This window comes from Microtus pennsylvanicus, chromosome 2 (genome assembly GCF_037038515.1).
Source record: "Microtus pennsylvanicus isolate mMicPen1 chromosome 2, mMicPen1.hap1, whole genome shotgun sequence".
Classification (NCBI taxonomy): Eukaryota; Metazoa; Chordata; class Mammalia; order Rodentia; family Cricetidae; genus Microtus; species Microtus pennsylvanicus.
In genome coordinates, this window is record NC_134580.1 from 151,796,883 (window position 1) to 151,820,299 (window position 23,417).

The following is a 23,417-nucleotide window of genomic DNA, read 5'->3' on the forward strand; positions in this document are numbered from 1 at the left end:
CTGTCACAGCTGGAGGCTCCTGGGCTCAGAGCCTGTATCAACTGCTAGGGGAGGGCAGAGCATGCCAACTGGCCGATGGAGCTGGCGGGGGAGCTGGCGGCCTTTGTTATTGCTGTCATTAATGTGATGTTTTCTCTTCCCCTCCCATTCTCATTTTTGGACCTAGGGAAGACTTGGGGTTCAGATTTATATCTGAACAGGTCAGCCACCACCCTCCTGTTAGTGCATTTTATTCAGAAGGCCTCAACCAAGACTTCATGTTCCACGGTTCCATCTACCCAAAGCTAAAGTTTTGGGGCAAGAGTGTCGAGGCAGAGCCCCGGGGGACCATCACACTGGAGCTTCTCAAGTGAGTGACAAGAGCAAGCAAGAGCAGGTCCTGCTCTGGCTGGGAGGAAGTTATGTCTCCATGTCTCATAAGGCTTCTTTCTGGGGAGATCCCTACCTTTGTGGACTGACAGACAGCCTTTCTGCCAGCAGCATTTCTTCTGCTAGACTTCCTGGTGAGGAGAGTTCCTCTGTCCACCAGTGTGGGTATAAGTCTCACATCCCTCTCACACACTGACTGGAGCTACTCACTTTAGCCATCAACTACTGCTGTGTGACAACCCCAGACCCAACAGCCCAGCACTGCTTAGCATAGCTCCTTACCTCTAGGCTACACCTAGACTAACTGGCCCTGGGTCAGCAAGAACTCCATTCTCAGCCATAGACTCCCTCTCCAGTGGCTGTTCTCCTTCCTTAGGCAGAGGACCCTGTCAAGAGAGCATCTAAGACAGGAGCGATAAAAGCTGCTCCTCAGCCATGTACACAAACCTCTGCTTGCTGATGGTCACACAGGCATGTGTATTTGTACCTATGAAGTTGAATGCCTGGAGGTGAGGACCACTGGGGGCCCCTCTTACAGGCTGTCCAGCCCAGCTTCCATCAGAGATACTCAGCCAGTAGCAAGTCTCCAGCATATGCTAGAGTTTGAAACCCACTGCAGCCCCCACAGCCCAGGGATTCAGTGGCTGCACTGGTCGTCTGTTAGGAACCTGCTGTGAGGGAGCATCAGTGTCATGTTTGCTGGATACTGGCTATCTGCCAGTTTTAAGAACCTAGGGGTGGGGGGCTGGAGAGATGGCTCAGTGGTTAAGAGCATTGCCTGCTCTTCCAAAGGTCCTGAGTTCAATTCCCGGCAACCACATGGTGGTTCACAACCATCTGGAATGAGGTCTGGTGCCTGCAGACATACGTACAGACAGAATATTGTATACATAATAAATAAATAAATATTTAAAAAAAAAAAAAAAAAAGAACCTAGGGGTGGCCGGATGGTAGTGGTGCACACCTTTAATCCCAGCACTCGGGAGGCAGAGCAGATTTCTCTGAGTTTGAGGCCAGCCTGGTCTACAGAGTGATTTCCAGGACAGGCACCAAAGCTACACGGAGAACCCCTGTCTTGAAAAACCAAAAAAAAACAAAAAACAAAAAAAAAAGATTTAGGGGCAAACTGGGTCTAATTGAGCACACCTTCAATTCAGCACATGGGAGGCCAAGGCAGGTGGATCTCTCTGAATTTAAGGCCAAGCCTGGTCTACATAGTGAGCTCTAAGACAATCAGGGCTGCAAAGTGAGACCCTATCTTAAAAGTTCAACAACCAACAAAACTCTGTCTCTGTGCATCTGTCTCCCAGGAACAAAGGCAGGCTCATGAGGGAGGTACCTGTGGTGAACGCCCAGCTGCTGGGCCTGTCTCATGGTAGTCTGCTTGAGAGTTGAGGTGGGCAGAACTGATGGACTGCAAATGCTTTTGAAAAACGTTTGGGTTCTTACCTGGGCCATTTGAGAGAGTCTAGATATATGACCTCTACTACCCTGTGTCAAGATGCTTTTGTACTTAGTCGTGACTCCTTGACAGAACCTCCCAGTGGTTCCACTGTGTTTCAAGCTGCGAGGTTTGCCCTTGAGGTCAGAGGAGGGGGAGTTGGGTGTTAACCGCAGCAACCCTCTCCTGCACTGTGGGCTGGGACTAGGAGTGTAATTCTTACAAGCCTTTTCTCTTGGCAGCTTCACAGGAAAGCTGTCTCTCTTTTGTTTTAGTGTTATTTTATTGCTTATTAACTTGTCTTGACATTTAAGTAGAAAGCTTTGTTGATGCTACAAAGGAAAGGAGAAATAAATTCCAGTTGCATGCTAACTAAATAGCCTGCACTGGGAAGACTTCAAAGCATTGTTTTGCTCCCAGACAGCTATGGTCTGGTTTTGCCTGGTCATGGCCTTCTGGGTCACCCAAGTCCTGAGCTTCACTGCCCTGTCTTGTTCTTGGTGCTTTCACAGACATAATGAAGCCTACACGTGGACCAACCCCACCTGCTGTGTGCACAACGTCATCCTAGGGCAGCTATGGATTGAACAGTATGGGGTAGTGGAGATCCTAAACCACAGGTGACAAGCCATGATGCACTTCCCGACCTAAAGGGAACTGTCTCTGTCTGCATTCTTCTCTCAGGGATATCTAGCCCTTTATTCCTGTCCCTCAACTTCCCTCCTGTAGTGGGGCCCCAAGTCATGGTGTCTGGCTAGATTTAGTTCTGTCCGGCATTGAAATAATCAAGAACGCCCTGTGTTGATTGATTGACTTTTTTTTATTACCATTGTTAATTTATTTGAAAATGTAAAGTGCACCTAAGTATTGTCAGTGCTAGGTGAAAATGTAGTAACTGTGCCCAACATTATCAAGGGCCTAGACTTACAGCTGGAAGCTATGACTCATTGGCTTGGCCTGTTAACACCTTAGTGAGAGATAATTTATAAATCATAGAATTCACCTATTTCCTAAATGGACACTGAAGTGATATTTTAGTAAATTACCCTAGTTGTACAGACAGTCACCCCAGGTCAGTCACAGAGCCTTTCAAGGAGCAAATTAACCATTGCTGATGGCCAAGTCCTTTTTCTCTTCCCCTGTAGCTCGGTTGGTTCTCTAGGTATTTTACATAAACTAACGCCTGTGTTCGTCCCCACAGAACTGGAGATAAGTGTGTCCTTCACTTCAAGCCCTGTGGACTATTCGGAAAGGAACTTCACAGAGTGGAAGGGTACATTCAAGACAAAAAGTAGGTCCACTCATTGATGCCCAGGGGGTGTGGGTCTGCAGTGGCCAGTGCTGCACCATGTGGTTGTGCGATGATGTCTTCTCATGGTGGAAACAACTCTGGTGATGGCAGAGTGAAGCTTGTCCCCTTTGGAGAGAGAAGATAGGTCAGCCTAAGAAAATCGACATTTTTGCCAGGTGGTGTTGGCTCATGCCTTTAATCCCAGCACTCAGGAGGCAGTGACAAGTAGATTTCTGAGTTCAAGGCCAGCCTGGTCTACAGAGTGAGTTCCACGATGAAGAAATAAATTTTTACTCAGGGATAATGTGGCTTTTCCCCCCACTTGTTTTGTTTTTTTGGGGCGGTCTTCCTGCACAGCTCAGGCTAGTATTGGTTTTATAATCCTGCATCCACCTCCCAAATGCTGGATTACAGCCTGTAGCACCTTGCTGGGCTCCAGTTGCTATAGTTTTACAAACAGAACTGAGATTTTTTAACACTTGACCCTGTGGGAAGCCACTCTTTATTTTTCAGCAGAGCATATGGGTGTCCACTGCTCATGGCCTGCATTTTCCACTCTGCAAATCCAGGCCTTGTGGAGAGTTGTTTTGTTTGTTTTTTGTTTTTCGAGACAGGGTTTCTTTGTAGCTTTGGAGCCTGTTGTGGAATTCGCTCTGTAGACCAGGCTGATCTCGAACTCACAGAGATCAGTCTGTCTCTGCCTCCTAAGTGCTAGGATTAAAGGCTTGCGCCACCACCACCCAGCCTCCTGATGGAGATTTTTGTGTAGAAAAATAACCAGTAGGGTTTTGACACATTTTTCCAGATTTTTCTCCCTTTGGTAAAATTATGTTCTGGGCCTCAAAATTTTATTTATCACCAACCCTCCTTCAGTAATATAATTCCAAGAGAGTCGGTTCTTTTGTTCTCTCTGCCTGTCTCTAGAGAACCAGAAACTCATCTGTTCAAACCTGTATATTAACATCAGACTTTAGATCAAGACACATCAGGACCTCACATATGTGCTGTAAAGGACATAGGCCTTGTTGTGATCAGAATAGTGACCAGGGGGCACAAGGCCTCTTTTTTTTTTTTTTTTTTTTTTTTTGGTTTTTCGAGACAGGGTTTCTCTGTGGCTTTGGAGCCTATCCTGGAACTAGCTCTGTAGACCAGGCTGGTCTCGAACTCACAGAGATCCGAGATCCGCCTGCCTCTGCCTCCTGAGTGCTGGGATTAAAGGCGTGCGCCACCATCGCCCGGCCACAAGGCCTCTTTTGAGACTGGCTGATGATTTCAGCCAATGGGAGAGTTGTTATTTGACCTGTTGGTTTTGCTCCTGGACCCAAGCATGCTTTTTTTTTTTCTTTTCCTTACCTTTCTTGTTCTTGTTCGTTTGTGTGGTGTATGCGCGTGTACATGTTTTTGCATATGTGTTGTGTGTATATGAACATACATGTGGAAGCCAGAGGTCAATATTGGATATCTTCCTCTGTTATTCTGTCTTTTATTTTTAAGACTGGGTCTCATTGAACCTGGAGATCACTGATTTGGCTGGACTACCTGGTTAGCTGGTTCTGTATCTGCCCCAGTACAGGCGTAACGCCCAGCTTCGTGTGGGTGGGTTCTAGGGATCTGGATGTGGATCCTCGTGCTTATGCAGCCAGTTCTCACTGGACCTCCCCTGCAGCCTGCACACAGGTGTCCTGTTGGGCAGCACTTCCCAAGGAGCATGTGGCCACCATGTGCTCTTCCCAGGCAGGAAAAAGGAGAAAGAAACCCTATCCTGAGGGGCTCCGATCTTGTTGGTGTGGGGCGGCACCTCTGGCTGCGCTGTGCAGCTTTCCAGGACTGTGGTTAGATGAAGGCAGGGACAGCCACAGAGAAAGCAAAGGCCATCAAGTGACTGGGGGAGGCATTATGGGTAGATTGGATAGAAAAAGATTTGACGAACTCACAGTTCATCAAAACCCAGTGGTAGAGCACTTACTCTAGCAAAGTGTGGGTACATGCAACTCTCCGTTTAGGAGAATACGTTTGTGCTTTTTTCCCCTCCTTGTTTTCTAAGACCCTGAGGACTGTTTAGGCTTTTGTGCCTTCATTTTCTCTTTGGCATCAGGGATAGGGAGACTTTGTCTCTAACAGCATGAAGGAGGTTCTGAAATACAAAGTTTCTTCTTTGTATCCCAGAATGTCCAGAACTTGGCAGAAGGGGAGCAACAGGTGGGCATTAAGTTCCTGCTCTGTAGATGACTGTTGACTGTTTCGCCCTCCTCCACTGCAGCAGGAAGAAGCTCTTCATCATTTATGGCAAGTGGACAGAATGCTTGTGGGGCATTGACCCTGTTTCATATGAGTCCTTTAAGAAGCATGAAAGGAGAAGTGAACACCCCAGGAAGGCCAAGATGGTGAGTGCCTGCTCCAGCTGACCCTGGTCAGACTGGGGCCTGAGGTAGGTAAGCCCTCCAGAAATCTGGGTTCGGGTATGGGGGCAGAGGTGGGGTTAACTTTTATTTCAGTTATGTTGTAGCTGTTTTTATAAGTGGGAAGCTTCCAAGGGAATGCAAACCCTTCCACATAGTCCTTTGTAATAAACCTCTCTTGTTTTGCCTGAGTTAACCTAGTTAAGAAGTCAAGTGCATTTCATCTCTGTTTTTCAAGTTCTGAGTTCTCAGTAATATATTCAGCAGTCAGGAAGTATTTGCAAAGACTTATCCTCTAAGAATTCTGGAATGCTGGTGACTATGAGTTATTCTTAAGCAAAAATTAAAATTAAAAGTCATAGCTCAAGCCGAGTATTGTGGCATGTATCTCTAATCCCAGCATTTGGGAGGCAGAGGCAGGCAGGTATCTTGTTAAGTTTGAGGCCAGCCTGGTCCACAGAGTGAGTTCCAGGACAGCCAGGGATACACACAAAGAAACCCAGATTTGGGGGGCGGGGGTGGTGTTCACCTGACGTGGCAGTACACTCAGGTGGCAAACACAGGAGGATTCCTGTTGAGTCGCAGGGCATTCTGATCTACACGGCAAGCTCCAGGCTGTTCAGGCAGGCACTACATACTGAGATCGTGTCTAAACAAAGAAAGAAAAGAAAAGAAAAATTCCACTTAGAGTGATGAATCTGCCGAGTGGTGTTGGTGTCATTTTCACCAACTTTACTGCTCCCTTGGATCATCTAGCAGTGGGTGCCCACCCTCAGCTGTCTGAGGACCCCAAACTTCCATCCTGTGTCCCTAGTGTTCTCCTCAACAGCTGTGGCCCACAGCTGACTGTGTCTGTTAAAACGGAATGGACTTAAGAGCTTGCCCAGGAGAACTGCTTTCGGTTGGGCAGCAGATGGCATCATGAGGCTCTCTGTCTCACATGATGTGTTGTGTGTCCAGAAAAATGGCAGGAACATGGCCAAGCATGTCTGTGGGAAGGCAGTGTGTATATCTGCTTCTGTTTCAGCCTGTTTCCCCTCTCAGTGAGAGAGTAGAGATCCAGATCCAGCCTGGCACAGCTCTACAGAAAGCAAAGGCTTGTGGAGGCAGGAGCCTGAGGCCTGATGACATTACCAACAGCAGAGAGTTTAATTATTTCTCCTCAGTGAGAAAAGCTTTGGTCTTCCTGTGCTCTGAGGACAGGTCTCTGGCTAGTGTCACAGTGAGGTGTGCTTTGTTTCAGGATGATGGCCCTGAGAAGGCTAACAGTGACATGTCTGGTGATACAACGGACAGTGTTCCCGTGACTCAGGAGACCGTGCAAGTCATCCCTGGCAGCAAGCTCCTCTGGAGGATCAACAGCCGGCCCCCCAACTCAGCTCAGGTCTGTGTCTTACACCTTCGCACCCCTCTCTGAGACCAGGTCCTGTTTATACTGTCCCAGTCAGGCCCACGACTTTTCTACCTTATTCTTGGATGTAGCCAACCAGCTGTTTCTTAGCAAAGAGGGAGGCTCCATCACATCCCCACAATCCTGAGGACCCTTTTTCCCTGGAGCTGCATGTGACTCTAATGTCATGGTCCAGCCTGAGAGTGACTTCTTCCTGCCGTAGTAACCATGTAGGACTTGGGAAAGTGTATGGAAATCCACCTGGCATCGATATCTTGATTCAGAACGCATTGTTGAGTCTGTATGCCTGCGATATTGGTGCTCCCCATTCTCTATACCGTCAGCTCTTCCTGACCACATTTCAACTGATTGGAAAGATGGCTTAGCCATGAAGCATGATCGCTGCTCTTCCAGGAGACCTGAGTTCAGTTCACAACCACCTGTAACTCCAGCTCCAGGGGTGTGGGGGGTCTCTGGGTACACTTGCACACACCCATACATAGATATACACATACATACATGTAAGTGAAAAATAAAAAACAGCCAGGTGTGGCAGTGCATACCTTTTAATCCTAGCACTGGGGAGGCAGAGGCAGGTGGATCCTCTAGTAGCCTGAGGCCAGCCTAGTCTACAAAATGAATGAGTTCCAGGACAACCAGAACTACATAGTGACACCCTATCTCAAAAAACAAAATAAAGCTGGGTGGTGGTGGTACACGCCTTTAATCCCAGCACTTGGGAGGCAGAGGCAGCCTGGTCTATAAGAGGTAGTTCCAGGACAGAAAAACCTTGTCTTGAAAAACAAAACAAAACAAAACAAAACAAAACAAAAAAAGAGGGGAGCTCTAGGGCTCGTGATGTAGCTTAGTAATGGAGTGCCTTGCATATACGAACGAGGCCCTAAATTGTAGTAAGCTTTCTCGTCAGACTTTCTGTGGACCACCAGCCCGCAAATAATGACACAGAGACTTATTATTATGAAAGCTTGGCCTGGGGGCTGGAGAGATTGCTCAGAGGTTAAGAGCACTGCCTGCTCTTCCAAAGGTCTTGAGTTCAATTCCCAGCAACCACATGGTAGCTCACAACCATCTGTAATGGGCTGGTGTCCTCTTCTGGCCTGCAGGCATACACACAGACAGAATATTGTATACATAATAAATAAATATAAAAAAAAGAAAAAAAGAAAGCTTGGCTTTTAGCTTAGACTTGTTCCAAACCAGCTTTTGTAACTTAAATTAAGCTGTTTCTATTAATGTATATTTGCCACGTGGCTTTTACCTCTTTCCCATTCTGTACATCCTACTTGCTCTGTGTCTCGCTGGCCTCTCTCTCATGCACAGATTCTTCCCAGGTTCTTCTCTTTCCTAGAAGTCCTGAATAACTTCTTCCTGCCTAGATACTGGCCATTCAGCTCTTTACTTTCATGGCCTGGACCTGGCTCTCTGAGTGCCTGCAGCCTCCTCTGACCCCATGATTCAAATCTTGATTTTTTTTAATTTATTTTTATTTTATGTGCATTGGTGTTTTGCCTGTGTGCATGTCTGCGTGAGAGTGTCAGATCTTGGAGTTACAGACAGTTGTTCGAACCAAATCTTAACTGGCTATGCCAGCCACCCTGTGGCTCTGCCCACCCTCAGGTTGATGAGAGCCCAGCCTCGTGCCCGCGAGCCCCAGCCTGGACCCACATTTACCCGCCCCAGTTCTGGGGAAGTTTTTGAGTCTGCACAGCAGGTGTTTCTATTTTGTCTTCTGCCAGTCAGGTAGCCAGGTACTCTATGCTTGAATATGCGTCTTCAACACCAGATGTAGTAAGCCTTTTCATTGGACTTTCTTTGGACCACCAGCCCGCAAATAATGATAGATACTTATTAATTATGAAGGCTTAGCCTTTAGTTTAGGTTCCCAACTAGCTCTTATAATTCAAATCAAGCTGTTTCTATTAACGAATGTTCTGCCACGTGTCTTTTACCTCTCTCCTGGTCTGTATGTCCTACTTGCTCCGCATCTAGCTGACCTCTCTTTCATGCCTAGATTCTTCCCAGGTTCTTCTTTTTCCCTGGAAGTCCCACCTAACCTCTTTCTGCCTAGCTATTGGCCATTCAGCTCTTTATGAAACCAGACAGAAGGCATAAACATCTTCACAGTGTACGAAAAGATTATTCCACAACAGCCCTAAATTCTGTCCCTAGCAATATGCCAAAAAGATTTTTTGGGCCAATGACATGGCTCAGTGGGTAAGAGTGCTTGATCCCATACCTGACAACTTCAGTTTGATCCTTGGTACACATGGTACAAGGAGGAAATTAATTTACGGGTTGTCCTCTGATCTACACGCATGCGCCCACACACATACACAGAATAAATGAATATAAAAAAAAACAGTGTCCCGTTACGTGTGGATATATTGCCTGTGTTTATTTAACTGCTTTTATTGCTGTGATTAAACACTGACCACAAAACTAACGTGAGGAGGAAAGGCTCACACTTCCAAGTAACAAACAGTCCTTTACTGGGGGCAGCCCAGGCAGGAGCTGAAGGAGAGTCATGTTCAGCTGCTTTCTTAAGCCTTCCGGGGGTGGGTCACACATCAGTAGCTAATGAGGAAAACGCCACTGGGCTTGTCTACAGGCCGTCCTAAGGAGGCGTTTTCTCAGCTGATTCTAGCTTGTGTCACAGTTACCAAAATAAACAACAGCATCAACCCCTGCACGGCATACTCACCTTTACCATCAAGAGATGAACTAGTGGAATGGTATTCTTCTAGCGTATTTTTGGAAGAATAAAGCCCATGCGTTTTTCAGGAAATTTTATTTTAAGATGAACTCTTGTTCTTTGTTGGTTCAGTGTGCTGGTTTAGTCCTTCATGCCTACCAGGGTTTGGTGGATCTGGGGTCCTGATCATGGGATGGCAGAGTGTGCCCTTCTGGGAGCTCAGAGCAGGACGGCTATGGTAACGGAGCAGGGTTCTAAAGAGAGCCAGGTGTGAGCTCTAGCCACCTGAGGACCATGATGGGGAGCCGGGACACATTTCTCATAGACCCCAGGTGCTAGGGAAGTCAAGCTTCAGGGATCCTGGCAATAACTGCTATTTTTTTGAGTGATGTAAGGGTGACCAGAGAAAATTTAATATTCCCTCTGGCCCTTGAGCCACATGCTCATAGATGAGGGCAGTAAAGGGAAGAGAAGACCAGCAGGAAGAGCCAGGAGTCAGGCCTGGGAAGGCGGTAAAGCGTAGCAAAGGGCAGCCCTGCTTTAGGTGTGCTCAGCTACAATCTGACTAAACAGGTGGACACCTCTGAAGTCAGGATAAACACCTGTGCCATTTGAGTAGGACACGGATGCCCTTTCATTGAGCAGGTGACAGTGACTGGTTATCATGGGTTTGGGGTGTTGTTAATTAATTAAATCTCCAGGGACCAAAAGAACAACATGGGGTATCCATGGATCAGGCCAAGACAGATGCATTATTTTCATGCAGCCTCTGCAACAGTGCTTCTGGTTTCTCCTGCAGATGTATAACTTCACCAGCTTCACTGTGAGTCTCAATGAGCTGGAGTCAGGCATGGAGAAGACCCTGCCACCCACAGACTGCCGCCTCCGCCCTGACATCCGTGGGATGGAGAATGGCAACATGGGTAACTGCTGGTCCATCCCCAGAGGGCTCGTGTGGATGAGCTTAGGCTTTGTCTGTGAGAAGGATGCTCAGACCCTTCATCCAGACTAACAGAGTGTTGCCCTCCCAGGACAGTCCTTTACAGACCAGTGAAAGGTGGTGAACACACACCTGTTATGTCCCAGTACTTGGGAGGCTGAGGCAAGAGGATTAATATAAGCCCCAGGCCAGACCGAGCGACCCAGTGAAAACCTTGTCTCAAAACAGCAACAACAGCCGGGCGGTGGTGGCGCATGCCTTTAATCCCAGCACTTGGGAGGCAGAGGCAGGCGGATCTCTGTGCGTTCGAGACCAGCCTGGTCTACAAGAGCTAGTTCCAGGACAGGCTCCAAAGCCACAGAGAAACCCTGTCTTGAAAAACAAAAACAAAACAAAAAAAACCAAAAAAAACCCAGCAACAACAGAAAAGAAAATGAGTGAAAAAAATGAACAAATACAAATCCCAAGACATTATTTATTTAATTCAATGGGTTAAATTTGCATTTTAAAAGCTGGGTGCATGGCCTGGAGAGATGGCTCAGAGGTTAAGAGCACTGCCTTTTACTTCCAGAGGTCCTGAGTTTAATTCCCAGCACCCACATTGTGGCTCACAAACCATGTATAATGGGCTGCAGGCATACCTGCAGATAGAACACTGTATACTAAATAAATAAATAAATCTTATATTAAAAAAAAAAAGCTGGGTGCAGCTCAGAGGTAGAGTGCATTTCAGGACTGACTTCATGCTCTGTAGTGCTCTTAACCTCTAAGCCATCTCTCCAGCCCCGACTTCCCACACTTTCTAATCAGGGTGGGACTGGTCCTCTAGGGGTCAAGATGGGTTTTGACATAACTGGAAGCTTTAAGTGCTTGCTTACTTGTTTGGACCTAGATCTGGCCAGCCAGGAGAAGGAGCGGCTGGAGGAAAAGCAGAGAGAGGCCCGAAAAGAACGCGCCAAAGAGGAGTCAGAGTGGCGGACCAGGTGAGTGTACACACCTGAGCAGGGGGAAGACCACACCCACATCATAGGCAGCACTGTTTTACTCCTTTTCCTGCCTCGCCATTGTGGCTAAGTAGTTATCCCACCACTGCTCCCAGAGTGCTGGCTGAACCGTGCAGTAAAGGCCAGAGTCCCGGTTAGCATATATCTTGCTTATTGGGAGTTGGCTGTCACAGGAGACAGGTCACCTCACTCCCAGGCTTTGCTGCCCTGCTTCACAGCCTATTTGGCCCAAAGTGGTTTTCTCAGATATGGCCAGTTTAAAGACAGAATAGCATGGACCAGCTGTTCACTTGCACGAGTGGTGTCCCCACGTTTATACTGTGTAGTAAGGTTCTGCACAACTACACAGATCGCCTGCCCTACCCCCACGCAGTAGGCTGCTAGGCTGCTGTGGCCTCAGGAAAACCTCTGTTTTGGGTATGGAGCTGCAGCCTTGAGGTGGGCCCTCTGCCAGTGTAGGGGCTGCAGAGGGTGTGCTATGACTCATGGGCCTCCACCAGCCGTCAGGAGCGTCAGCCCAGCCCTACTTCCTTCAGTAGTCAAAGTACTATAATAATTAGCGTAAGCAAGGTATGTACCTGTGTAAATGTGTATAGACATCGTTAGTCTTTTGTAAAAATCTTTGGATGTTTAAACAGCTCCGTTCTTATCAGGCTGGTTGTTTTTATTTTTAAGATGGGTTTCACTGTGGTCCATTCTTGAACTTAAGCCGCTCCCAATTTCAGGCTCCAGAGTAGCTATGGACCTGGGTAGTTGAGAGAGCAGATGTGTGCCGCTGTGCCTGCTAGGCTCCATTCCTTGTGGTATTCATGTCTAGGTCATATTAACAGCCATCTCCCTAGTGACATGGGGCTGGGTTGGATTTTTGTTGTTGTTTTTTCAAGACAGGGTTTCTCTGTGTAACTTTGGAGCCTGTCCTGGAACTCACTCTGTAGACCAGACTGGCCTCAAACTGACAGAGATTTGCCTGCCTCTGCCTCCCGAGATTAAAGGCATGTGTTACCACCGCCCGGCCAGGGCTGGAGTTTTAAAAACCAGTTTTTCTTGTGTCTTTTCCTCCATAGCTTCTCTGTTGTGATGATGAAACCTAGAGCTTTATGTGTTTGCTCTACCATTGTGCCACTGTGCCGAGCCAATTACTGATTTAATACTGTGCTTTTAATGGTTTTGGGATTTGTCTTTGTTTTAGAGAAAAACTGTTGAAAGTAATCTTCCTTCACTGGCCTTTTAAAGTATTGAAGACATAGCCCAGGTGCAGTGGCTTACATCACTAACTCTAACATTATGGGAGCTGAGGCAGGGGGATCGTGGGTTTGAGGCCAGCCTGAGTTCCAGGCAAGCCTGAGCTACATAATAAGACACTGTCTCTAGAAATAAGTAATTAAAAATAGATAATACAAGCCAGGAGATTGTGGTACTCTCTTTTAATCCCAGTACTCAGGAGGCAGAGGCAGGTGGATCTCTGTAAGTTCCAGGCCAAACTCATCTACAGAGTGAATTCCAGGACAGCCAGGGCTACACAGAGAAATCCTATCTCAAAAAAATAAATTAAACAAACAAAATAATCCATTATGAAAATGATATATTTTTTTTTACCATAGAAGATGATTGCTTCTACTTTTTTTCTTTATGGTTCGAGGGAGGAGAATCAGGGCTTTGCACATGGCAGGCAAATTGCTTGACCGCCGAGCTGTGATACCAGCCCATCACTTCCTAGTGCACTGCTTCCGTTTGGGTGTGCAGCTGCAGGGGTGCAGACCGAACCTGGTGAGGGTCAGCTGGAGGGGCACCTCTCCAGCCTCTGAACGTGGTCCTGTGGAGAGTTGAATGATGGACGCAAACCTTAAGGTTTGTTGAGACACAGACATTGATGTGGTAGATGTGGGTGAGCATGGCCACGTGGAAGTCGGTTACTCTTGGTGACCGCGTTTCTCCATGGCACACACCTGCTGTGAAAAGACTAAGAAGGACCCCGCATCTGCTGACCCTTCCTTGTGTTCTGCAGGTGGTTCTATCCAGGCAATAACCCCTACACAGGAACTCCTGACTGGCTGTACGCAGGGGATTACTTTGAGCGTAATTTCTCAGACTGCCCAGACATCTACTAAGTAAGGTCTGGGAGCCCAGGAGGAGGCCCACGAGGTTGGACTCCTTGAGTAGCACTCTGAGCTCCATGGTGGCAGAACCAGCTTCTCCAGCCACGATCGTGGAGAGGGCCTCGAACCGGAAGAAGGACTTGTGTTAGCCTCTGCCCAGCACTTCGCTATGTCGCAGCCCCTTCAAGAAGCTCCACATGGGTCTTCACATTCACTGAGGCCTCAGAAGAACTCCCCAATCCTTTTCACATGTGACAGACGCGCACAAGGCCAGCTGAGCTGGCAGCACGCTCTGTTTTAAAATGTGTAACTAAGGAGGAACCAGCAGGGCCTGTGCTCCTCTCATAGCTGTGGTGTGGGTTCTGGAAGAGTTTCAAACCCAGACCCAAAGGAGGGCATGGATCTCGAAAGTGACCTATAGGCCAGGGTCCGCTTCGTTGTGGAGGACACCCACAGAATGAAGGGACAAGTTGCCAGATTCTGTATTTTCTACCAATCAGAATAAGGTAAAGATTACTTTAGAAAATATTTAAATTAAACTACTTGAATGTTCTGCTTAAGAGTAGAAAATACATTAATCACCACTGTGTACTGTCCAAAAAGTGTCCCTATGACAAGCCAGAGTGGCAGGAACACTGTGACTTGGATGAGAAACCCCCAGGGCTGCTCCCTCTGGCCGCAGCACTCCTTAGCTTCACTGTCACTGTGGGCCACTCCTGTCTTTGAGGGGTCATTCCTTCACTCACCTCGCCTGTGTGTTCCCTCCTCCCTCCCCTGCAGTCTTGTGTTTGGTTTCCCCAGCATGCGTGTTCCAGTCAGGCAAGTCCCATCCGGTTGTGTGCAGTGGGAGGTCAGAAGCAGGATCTACTTAACCTGGTGTCATTAAAATTGTTTAATCACAAGTAGGTGTGCCCATCTCTGCATTCCTGTGAAGTGAGGGACTTTATGTAGAAATGGTGACACCAAGGATCACAGTGGAGCTCTTTGCATCAAAGACAATCTGCTGTGTGCACAACCTGTGCTCTGGCACCCACGCACACCGTGTGTTCGTCACTACATCAGGCACTTCTGAATGAAAAGGTATTCTTACTATGTCCAGGCTTCCAAACCACCTCTGTCATTAAAACACTTTAAAAGCCAACATGGGTTGAAGGCTTGATTTTATAGCTTTGAAAACTGAAAATAGGTGTTTCTGTGGCAGCCAGGGGATCTCCCAGGGTCAGCATCTCTGCTCTGTCTACTGAGAGTCCTTAACAAAGCCACTGATGGCTCTGAGATGTATCTGAAGGTTGGTAACTTTCTCATCATTCCAAGAGGAAACTGTGAACAGGGCACTCTGTGTCTCTGAGGAGGTCCTTGGCCTTTTCAGACCATGGCTACGTACCAGCACACAGTTCATTCCCCCCAAAAGGTGGGAAGCTGAGAAGGTTGACTAATGGGGTAACAAGTCAGTGAGTGGGCTTGCATCTCTGTGTTCTCTCCTGGGCTCATCACCATGCACATAGCCCCTGTACCCAGCTCCCGTGCTCATGTGCCTAAACCAGAAAGAGAGGGGAAAGGGCAGAAGAGCCGCCAGAAAAGACAGCAGTGTGCCAGGTGATCAGTCTATTGTGCAGCCCCTGCCTGCATCAAGACATGAGGAAGTTGCCATTCTTTTTTTTTTTTTTTTTTTTTTTGATTTTTCGAGACAGGGTTTCTCTGTGGCTTTGGTTCCTGTCCTGGAACTAGCTCTTGTAGACCAGGCTGGTCTCGAACTCACAGAGATCCGCCTGCCTCTGCCTCCCGAGTGCTGGGATTAAAGGCGTGCGCCACCACCGCCCGGCCAGGAAGTTGCCATTCTTAAAATGTCAGGAGCACCAACAATGCATGTCTTCATTGGCGCACTCCCCCTGGACAGCTCTTGAAAGCTTCCATCATGAGCTTTTCCGTGGAAGGTGCGTATTGGAAGAGGGCCTCCTGAGCAGATGCGTGTGAGCAGACTTGAGACGAGCTCGTGGGAGGTGAAGTGCAGTGACGCATGCCTCTATCCCAGCATTTGAGTTGTAGAGGCAGGGCGGTCAGTAGTTTAAAGTCATCTTTGGCTACAAAGTGAGTGGACCAGCCCGGGGTACATGAGATCCTGTGTCAGAGCTGCTGGTCGTGAGACCTCATCTCAAATGGCTCCCTTTGTTCTTACTCTAATTGAAATCAGAATTGAGTCGCATTCCCCAGTCCAAAGAGTATTACTGTGACCTGTAGAGACTGAGAGTGTTTTATGTACAAAGTGACTTCTTAAATGATTTAAGTTACTCTGGTGGTTTTCATAAGCCAGATCACTAGCATCCACACCCTGTGGGGCTTGGCTGGAAGCAGCAGGCCTGGCCCTGGTGTATGTCTGTATTTTGAACCTGCCCCTCTAAAGTCCAACTCTTCAATCCCTGCTGGAGAGCAGACACAAGGAAGTCCTTTAGCGGAGGACCTGCGGAGCTCTGGGAGCATAGTGCTCCAAGCAGGAAAGATACTGCCGCCACATATGGACACATAAACGGGCTTTCCTAACCTCGTGTTAGAGTTCCAAGGGAACAGCTCCCGCTGGCTCCCCAAAGCTTACAAGGACCACTCATGTCTGTCAAGGGGTCAGTGTCACACTCTAGGAGAACCCCACATGTATGGAAGGATGTCACACAACCACAATGGCCTTGGGCCTTAGTCCTGGTTGAACTAGCCCTCTGGGGAGGTGATACGTCCTCTACTTCCTAGGTCTTCATGGTTCAAGCCTAGAAAATGGGAAGAAAAGCTTGGGAGCCCCTTTCTCCCTTTTAGTGAACCAGCCCTGCAGGCAGTTCCTGCCAGGCTCTGGAAAGTTTTCCCTCCTTTGCTATCTCCAGAGTAAAGGGTGGAGACATCTCTAAAGTTCTAACATGATCTAGACCTGGTGGTGGACCCGGAATCTCCGGCTACAAGTACAAGGTGCTTAATTAAGCTAGTCAACTTAGGATTCAGTCGAAGACTGTAAAGAACAGGGAGCTTGACTAAAGTGTGTGAGGCCCTAGGCTCAATCTCCACTACTGAGGGAAAACAAAGACAACTTCCCAGCACACCCCAAAACGTCAGGAGCACCAATAGTGCATATCTTGGTTGGCACTGGGCTCACAGCAAGGAGAACTGCCTAACCTCAAGTTCTTGGACCTGGAGGAGTAGTTGCACAGTGAGTCCTCGATGTCTCATGTGAGCACCAGACATGGGGCCTCAGCTGGTTAAAACAGCAACCTCTGGAGAACTGGTGTCTCCTTTTGCTCCTTGCTACTCTCTATATGTTGATGTGAGATTCTCCCAGTGAGAACTGCACCTCAGGTCTTGGTGTGCTCTGTGGAAGTCAGCCTTCCCTAGACCGCCCTCAGAGCCAGCTACACTGTTCCGAAGACAGCAATATCCGCCATTCATTCTGGCCTGGCCCCTGACCTCATTCCTCATCACTGTGCATGGCCCTTTACCAACACCACACGTGGAAATGCCAGGCAGGAGAACGTGCTAGTAAAGTGTGTATTTTTATGACTGTCAATGCCATTTGTATTTAACACTCAGGCCCGAGCCGAGATTCTTTGGAAATGGCTTGTGGTTGACATTTATTTTACATTGGGCAATTTTTCACTGTCTCAGTGCTCTGCTTTTCTGGAAAGAGCTACAGACAAGTCCTCATACCTGACTGGGGTAGGTGTAGGGCTAGCCTAGGGGATGGAGCCATGGCAGTTCTGCTTAGCTGTCCTCTCCTGGGGACTAGAGGTTGCTGTTAAGCTATAAACAGCTGGGTTGGGGGTCAGCCTGGCTGCTTGGGAGCCCAGACGTTTATCCAGTGTCGTGGCTCTGTCGATAGAGGGACAGATGGTCCTCCAGAATTCATGTGTTTGAACTGCGCCAGCTGTGCAGGACAGATGGCACCAGTGCCACAGGTGCTCGCCACAGCACCTTCCTGTTAGGCTGGCACATCGTGCCTGTTACCTCCAGTCTGACCCCAGGGGATAAGCACCAGAAGGTGGAGCTGCCTGGGGCTCACATCTGCTTGGTGGGGAAGTGGTGCTCAGACCCTCCATTACAGTGGGGCCTCTTCTCAAGAGGTGTAATACGAGTTCCAACAAGTTCATACTGCTGTATGCCACCTGCTGCCAAAACTCGCTGGAAAAACCACATAGGTGTAGATGCCCCATTGCACAGGCTTCTCCAGCCCTGACCACCCAGCCTGGCTTTGTCTGCAAGATTCTGCCCTTCCTTTCGGTATGGCTGCTTTCATCTTCAACAGTGCAGAGCTGGAGTTTGTTTCTTTCTGTTACTAAGCACTGGAGTGTCGCCTTTTGTCCGCTCACCAGCTGATAGATACTTAGGCTGTCTCAAGTTTGGGGCAATTGTGAAGAAAATCAATAGATATTTGTACACAGATTTTTCTGTGGACACAGAGATCAGTGTTTCCCTGGGACCTGATCAGGCTGGACTGGCTGGTCAGTGATGTCAGGAATTCCTGTCTCCACCTCCCCAGCACGAGGACCACAAGCACATGCTGTGCCTGGCTGTGCTGTGTGGGTGCTGGAGCCTTGTGAAGTATTTAACCACTGAGATATCTACCTAGGCCCTCTGGGTTTTTTTGTTTTGTTTTTGTTGTTGTTGTTTTGTTTGTTTTTTGTTTTTTGAGGTCAAGTCTCATGTAGCTTGAAACCACTACCCTCAGTTTCCTCGGTGCTGGATTCCACTCACCTAGCCTGTAGATCAGCTGGCATTTCTCTTAGATAAATGCATAAGAAATGCATGTGGTAGGAGTACACTTCCTTAAAAAAAAAAAAAAAAACATTGGGCTGGAGAAATGGCTCAGAGGTTAAGAGCACTGGCTGCTCTTCCAGAGGTCCTGAGTTCAATTCGTTCAATTCCTAGCAACCACATGATGGCTCACAACCATCTGTAAATGAGATCTGGTGCCCTCTTCTGGCCTGCAGACATACCTACAAACAGAACACTGTATACATAATAAATCTTTAAAAAAACAAAACAAAACATTCTCACCTCCTCAGAAGTGAACCACAGATGACGAAACAGGAAGTGCCCAGCACTGCCATAGAGCATTGGATCTGCAGACTAGAACAAGGAAGCACCTTTTACTTGGTGGACACAGCAGCAGGACTCAGCACTGCTAGGGCACGAGCAGGCAGGTGGCAGGGACTTAGAAAACAAAACACACCTTTTATCCCAGCACCTAGGAAGTGGAGGCAGGCAGATCTCTGAGTTCAAGGCCACCCTTGTCTACTGGTGAGTTCCAGGACAGCCAGGGCTTTATGGGCCCTGGCTCAAAAAAAGGAAGACTACCCAGGTGATGGTAGCACACGCCTTTAATCCCAGCACATGGGAGGCAGAGGTAGGCTAATCTCTTGAGTTTGTGGCCAGCCTGCTCTACAAATAAAGTTCCCAAACAACCAGAGCTGTTACACAAAGAAACCCTGTCTTCAAAAACCAGAGGCAAGGAACAAAAAAGAGGCATGACACACACAAAAAAACCAACTGATAAAATTTGCCATTACAAGGCAAAACAGATCTTCAAATTTCCTGCTTCATGGGAAAGTCTGCTGGATACTGTGGGCCTGTAGGCTGAAGATGGATGCCCCAACACTGCAAAAGAACTTTGGGTGACTGTCCAGGCAGCAAGATGACTCTGTCAATTCTAGAGTTTTGGAAGTTGCTTACAATATACTTCCTGTTTACTTAGGTAATATTATATCCTTTTGGATATAATTAAACAGTTTTAGTTTTCCTTAATTGTAATAAAAGATAAATATATATAAAACTTTAGACTCACAAAATAAAATGATAAAATATTTTCTTTAATTTTGTCAAATACAAATAGACTAAATATTGTCTATTTGTAAATATTGTAACTAATTCTTGCTTGATACCTGTTTTATTATATGTAATTTTACTATGTTAAAGTTAAAACCCTACTTTTTCTTTAGAAAGAAAGGAGGAGATGATGTGAGATACCCTTCTGTATATGTGTTGCTTTTATTGGTTAATGAATAATGCGGCTTTGGCCTATGGCAGGGTAGAATATAGCCAGGCTGGAAGAGATATAGAGAGTAAGCAGAGTCGGAGAGACACCATGGAGCTGCTGAAGGAGCCAGATGCCATGTAGCAGCTCAACAAGCAAAAAGTAATAAACCATGAGCCTCGTGGTAAGATGTGAAATAATAGAAATGGGTTAATTTAAGATATAAGAGCTAGCTAGAAATATGCTTGAGCCATTGGCCAAACAGTATTGTAATTAAGATAGTTTCTGTGTGATTATTCGGGTCTGGGTGTCTCCGTTTACATGCTGGTGTGGTCTAACTGTACCCATGTGACAGCATTGCAAGGAAGGACCTGTAAGAGGTGAGGAGGCTATGAGGGTGCTTCCCTCATGCACTGGACTGAGCCCTTATGAAAAGCGGCGTCCTTCCATATTCCCTTAGCGTGTCCTGGCATCTTCTACTCTGTAAGAACACGTGTGTCCCTGCTGAGACACCCAACTGCTCTGCCCTGTCCTCAGTTTTCTGCTGGGAACAGAAGTGTTCATTTGGAGGTGCACAGTGTCACCTGCTGTTGAGTGAACCCTGTGTACACTGCTGACTTCTAGGACCATGAATGGCGGGGAACAGGTTTACTGCTTCCAACAGACCCGCCTCTGGAAGGTGCAGCCTGGGAGGTAGGGGTGTAGGGGGCAGGGCAGTGTGAACTATCTGTACTTTCTGCTCAGTTCTTTTATGAACCTAAAATTATTCTGAAGAATTAAGTCTATTAATAAAACAAATGAAAAAAAGTCACACCTGTGAAAGTCAGCTCCCCAGGGCGATGTCATTCGGCACTAGTACTAAAGACCCCTGCCCTTGGTACTGCCTGTTCTTGAAGGTGAGCTTTCGTCTATATTTCTTTGTAAATAAGGACGTGGACATCCCTTCAGGTACCTTTTGCCCTCTGGAAAAATTCTTCCCTCCCAGGTAAAGTGCCTCGGCATCCCGGTGCCACTTTGTTGTGTTCAGGGCTGTCTGTGAGTCAGCATTCTCTCTCGCCATTAAAGGCTCATAGGGTTTCTGGGTTGTTTTGTTGTTTCTGTTTAAAAATGCTGGGGATCACTCAGCCCCTGGGTCACATCCCCGGTTTGGGACTTGTTCTTTTCCCACAGGACTGCTAGAATTGACAGAAGACGACATAGAAACAATCCACAGCGCAGTCCACATAGGTCGGGGCCAGGGTGGCCACTGCAGCCTGCCCAACGTTTCTCCCAGTCTCCTCTTAAACTTTTACATGGGTTCTAGTACAGTCTTGCACGTCCCAGGGGCCATATTTGTGAGTTGCAGTGCAGGGACCCAGCATCTTTGTGGGCTGCCTGCAGCTGCCTTCTCAGTGCCCTCAAGTGGAGTCTCCACCATAGCTGGTGCATGGAAAGCATGGCAGACGCCATTCCAAGTGTGTGTGTCTGTGTGTGTGCAGAGCCACACTCTTCCTGAGCCACCCCAAGGCTCCTGGTGTGTGTGTGTGTGTGTGTGTGTGTGTGTGTGTGTGTGTGTGTGTGCAGAGCCACACTCCTCCTGAGCCACCCCAAAGCTCCTGGTGTGTGTGTGTGTGTGTGTGCAGAGCCACACTCCTCCTGAGCCACCTCAAAGCTCCTGGATCCCAATACCCTCTGCATTCATGACCTGGAGGAAGCCCAAATCTGGTTTTGAAATGCCAGTTCCTCGTGACTACCGGTGGCAGCTTTGACATATGGCTTTGAACAAGGTGACATTTACTTGCTGCCACTTCCTGGAAGGCAGGTTAGATTGTCTTCTAGTTCTTTTCCTGTCTCACGGCCCGTGTAGTGTCAGCAAGCCTGTGTTTGCCTCATTCCACCATTTTGGTCTCTGGAAACACAGATTCTTAGAAATGAAGAGGTCTGTCTCAAGGTGTATTGTAGCACAGCACACACACACACACACACACACACACACACACACACACACACGAGCTGTCAGCTCCAGGTAAGTTTTGTTTATGTGGGCTTTAAAGAGCACTGGCTGCTCTTCCAGGGGTCCAGTAAGGTTCCCAGCACCCACATAGTGGCTCACAACTGTTAGCAACTCCAGTTCTTGAGAATCCTAGTTCTGGGCTTCACTTGGCATGTGAGTGGTTTATACATACATGCAGGCAAAAACACTCATACACAAAATCGAGTTGGCCATGTGACTCCGTGGCGAAGCCCTGTTAGGTGTGCATGAGCCCTGGCAGCAGACAAAACTCACCCTTCAATTTATGAACATAACATCTTAATGAAATGACAGTTATATTTTCCAAGCTGTCCTCCAAGTCAATTAAATATTTTAATTAAAAATGATTTTTAAAAAAATTTTATGTTTTTTTTTCTGGATGCATGTCTGTAAAATGTGTGTACCTGGCGCCCACAGAGGCCAGAAGAGGGCATCGGAGCTCATGGAACTGGAGTCACAGACAGCTGTGAGCTGCCTTGTAGGTGCTAGAAATGGGACCCTGGAAGAGCAGCCAGGGCTTTAAACCACAGAATCATTTCTCCAGCCCCAATTAAATCTTTTAAGCTGGTCTTGAACGCTTTGCAGTTTTCCTCCCTCAGCCTTTTGAGGGCTGGCATGAACGACCACACCTGGCTAAATTGAAGGATTTTTTTATTTTAGTAAAAGATGGAAACTGGGCCAGTGAGATGAGTCAGCAGGTAAAACTGTTTACTAGGCGAGCCTGACAACCCAAGTTTGCTCACAGGAACCCCCAGTGGAGAGAGAACCAAACACCGAAAGTTGTGCTTAGAGCGCCACAGGGACTGAGTCCAACAAAAAGACGACAGATGCAAAGGTGTAGAACTTAGCGCCAGACAGGAATTAAAATGAGCAGAAATACGTCTTAGAGACAGGTCTCCCTCTAGCACCGGCTGGCCTGGAACACGTCTGTCTCCGCATCGGCATCGGACGAGTATTGTTAAGGGAAAAAAGCACTTTTGCCCGTTTTTCAGAAAAAGCTAAGGACCCCACGTGTTTCACACACCCGCAGATGGTAAACTGTGAAGCAGGCCTTGGGAAGCCAGGGATTCAGCACTGCTCATCCCTAGAGAGGGATGGCGGACGGGCCTGGGGCCACCCGGTGGGAACTACTGCTCACGCCCTCAAAACTGTCAGAGATGCAGCAAAGTGGTGCGTGAGAGGAAAAACGTGAGGACCTCTGCCCTCATGGAAGGCAGCTGCACCCACCTGGCTAGCTCCGTGCAGCCCCTAGACCCTCGGTGGTTCGTGAGCTCGCTCTTGCAGACGAGCAACCCCCACGCTACCTTCCCGCCGCCCTCTGCCCCGGGCAGCCTCCTGTACTTTGCTGTGAGGCATGTCAAATTAGCACAAAGTGACACGAAGCTGACACTCTGCAGCTCCCGCGTCAGACTACCTCCTACCTTTTCAACCACGTGACTTATGTCTCGGGCCTTGACACCTCGCTCACCGAATAATGCAGGTCAGACAGACTGTCTTCCTGCGGGTGTGCAGAGCGGGCTCCAGTCAACAGAGAGGGTGACCGCCGGCGGACACCGGTCCCGGCTGCACGTCAGCCCGCTCAGCCCGACGGGCACGTCTGTGGACCGCCCGGGCCTCGACCCTGCAGCGCCGCCCCGCGGGGACCTCTGCGAGTCGGCGGAGGCCGGACCGTCGTTCCCGGCGCCGCCGCCAGGGGCCGCCGCCGCTCCGCTATGACACAGCAACAATAGAGGCCGCTCTGGCCCGCGCTTCCGCCGGA

General features: G+C 48.1%; 1 protein-coding gene and 1 long non-coding RNA gene across 4 annotated transcripts in view; one reads left to right on the forward strand and one right to left on the reverse strand.

The window, feature by feature from the left end:
* Positions 1-14,784, forward strand: part of Osbpl2 (oxysterol binding protein like 2) — a 51,505-nt gene extending 36,721 nt beyond the window's left edge. For both annotated transcript variants that reach the window (XM_075963310.1, XM_075963309.1), the window contains 8 exons: positions 167-349; positions 2,323-2,430; positions 3,012-3,101; positions 5,362-5,485; positions 6,744-6,884; positions 10,403-10,526; positions 11,436-11,526; positions 13,553-14,784. In XM_075963310.1, coding sequence (XP_075819425.1) covers positions 167-349; positions 2,323-2,430; positions 3,012-3,101; positions 5,362-5,485; positions 6,744-6,884; positions 10,403-10,526; positions 11,436-11,526; positions 13,553-13,655 — 964 coding nt within the window. In that variant the 3' untranslated portion in view covers positions 13,656-14,784. The remainder of the gene's footprint in view (positions 1-166; positions 350-2,322; positions 2,431-3,011; positions 3,102-5,361; positions 5,486-6,743; positions 6,885-10,402; positions 10,527-11,435; positions 11,527-13,552) is intronic.
* Positions 3,095-23,301, reverse strand: LOC142844614 (uncharacterized). Of its 2 annotated transcripts, none has more exons than XR_012909747.1 (3): positions 23,127-23,301; positions 6,030-6,149; positions 3,095-3,227 (listed from the first exon to the last, which is right to left on the reverse strand). It is a non-coding gene; the product is annotated as an uncharacterized LOC142844614 (long non-coding RNA). The 2 variants fall into 2 exon arrangements; XR_012909746.1 differs by having other exon boundaries at positions 23,080-23,301.
* Positions 23,302-23,417: the final 116 nt, after the last annotated feature.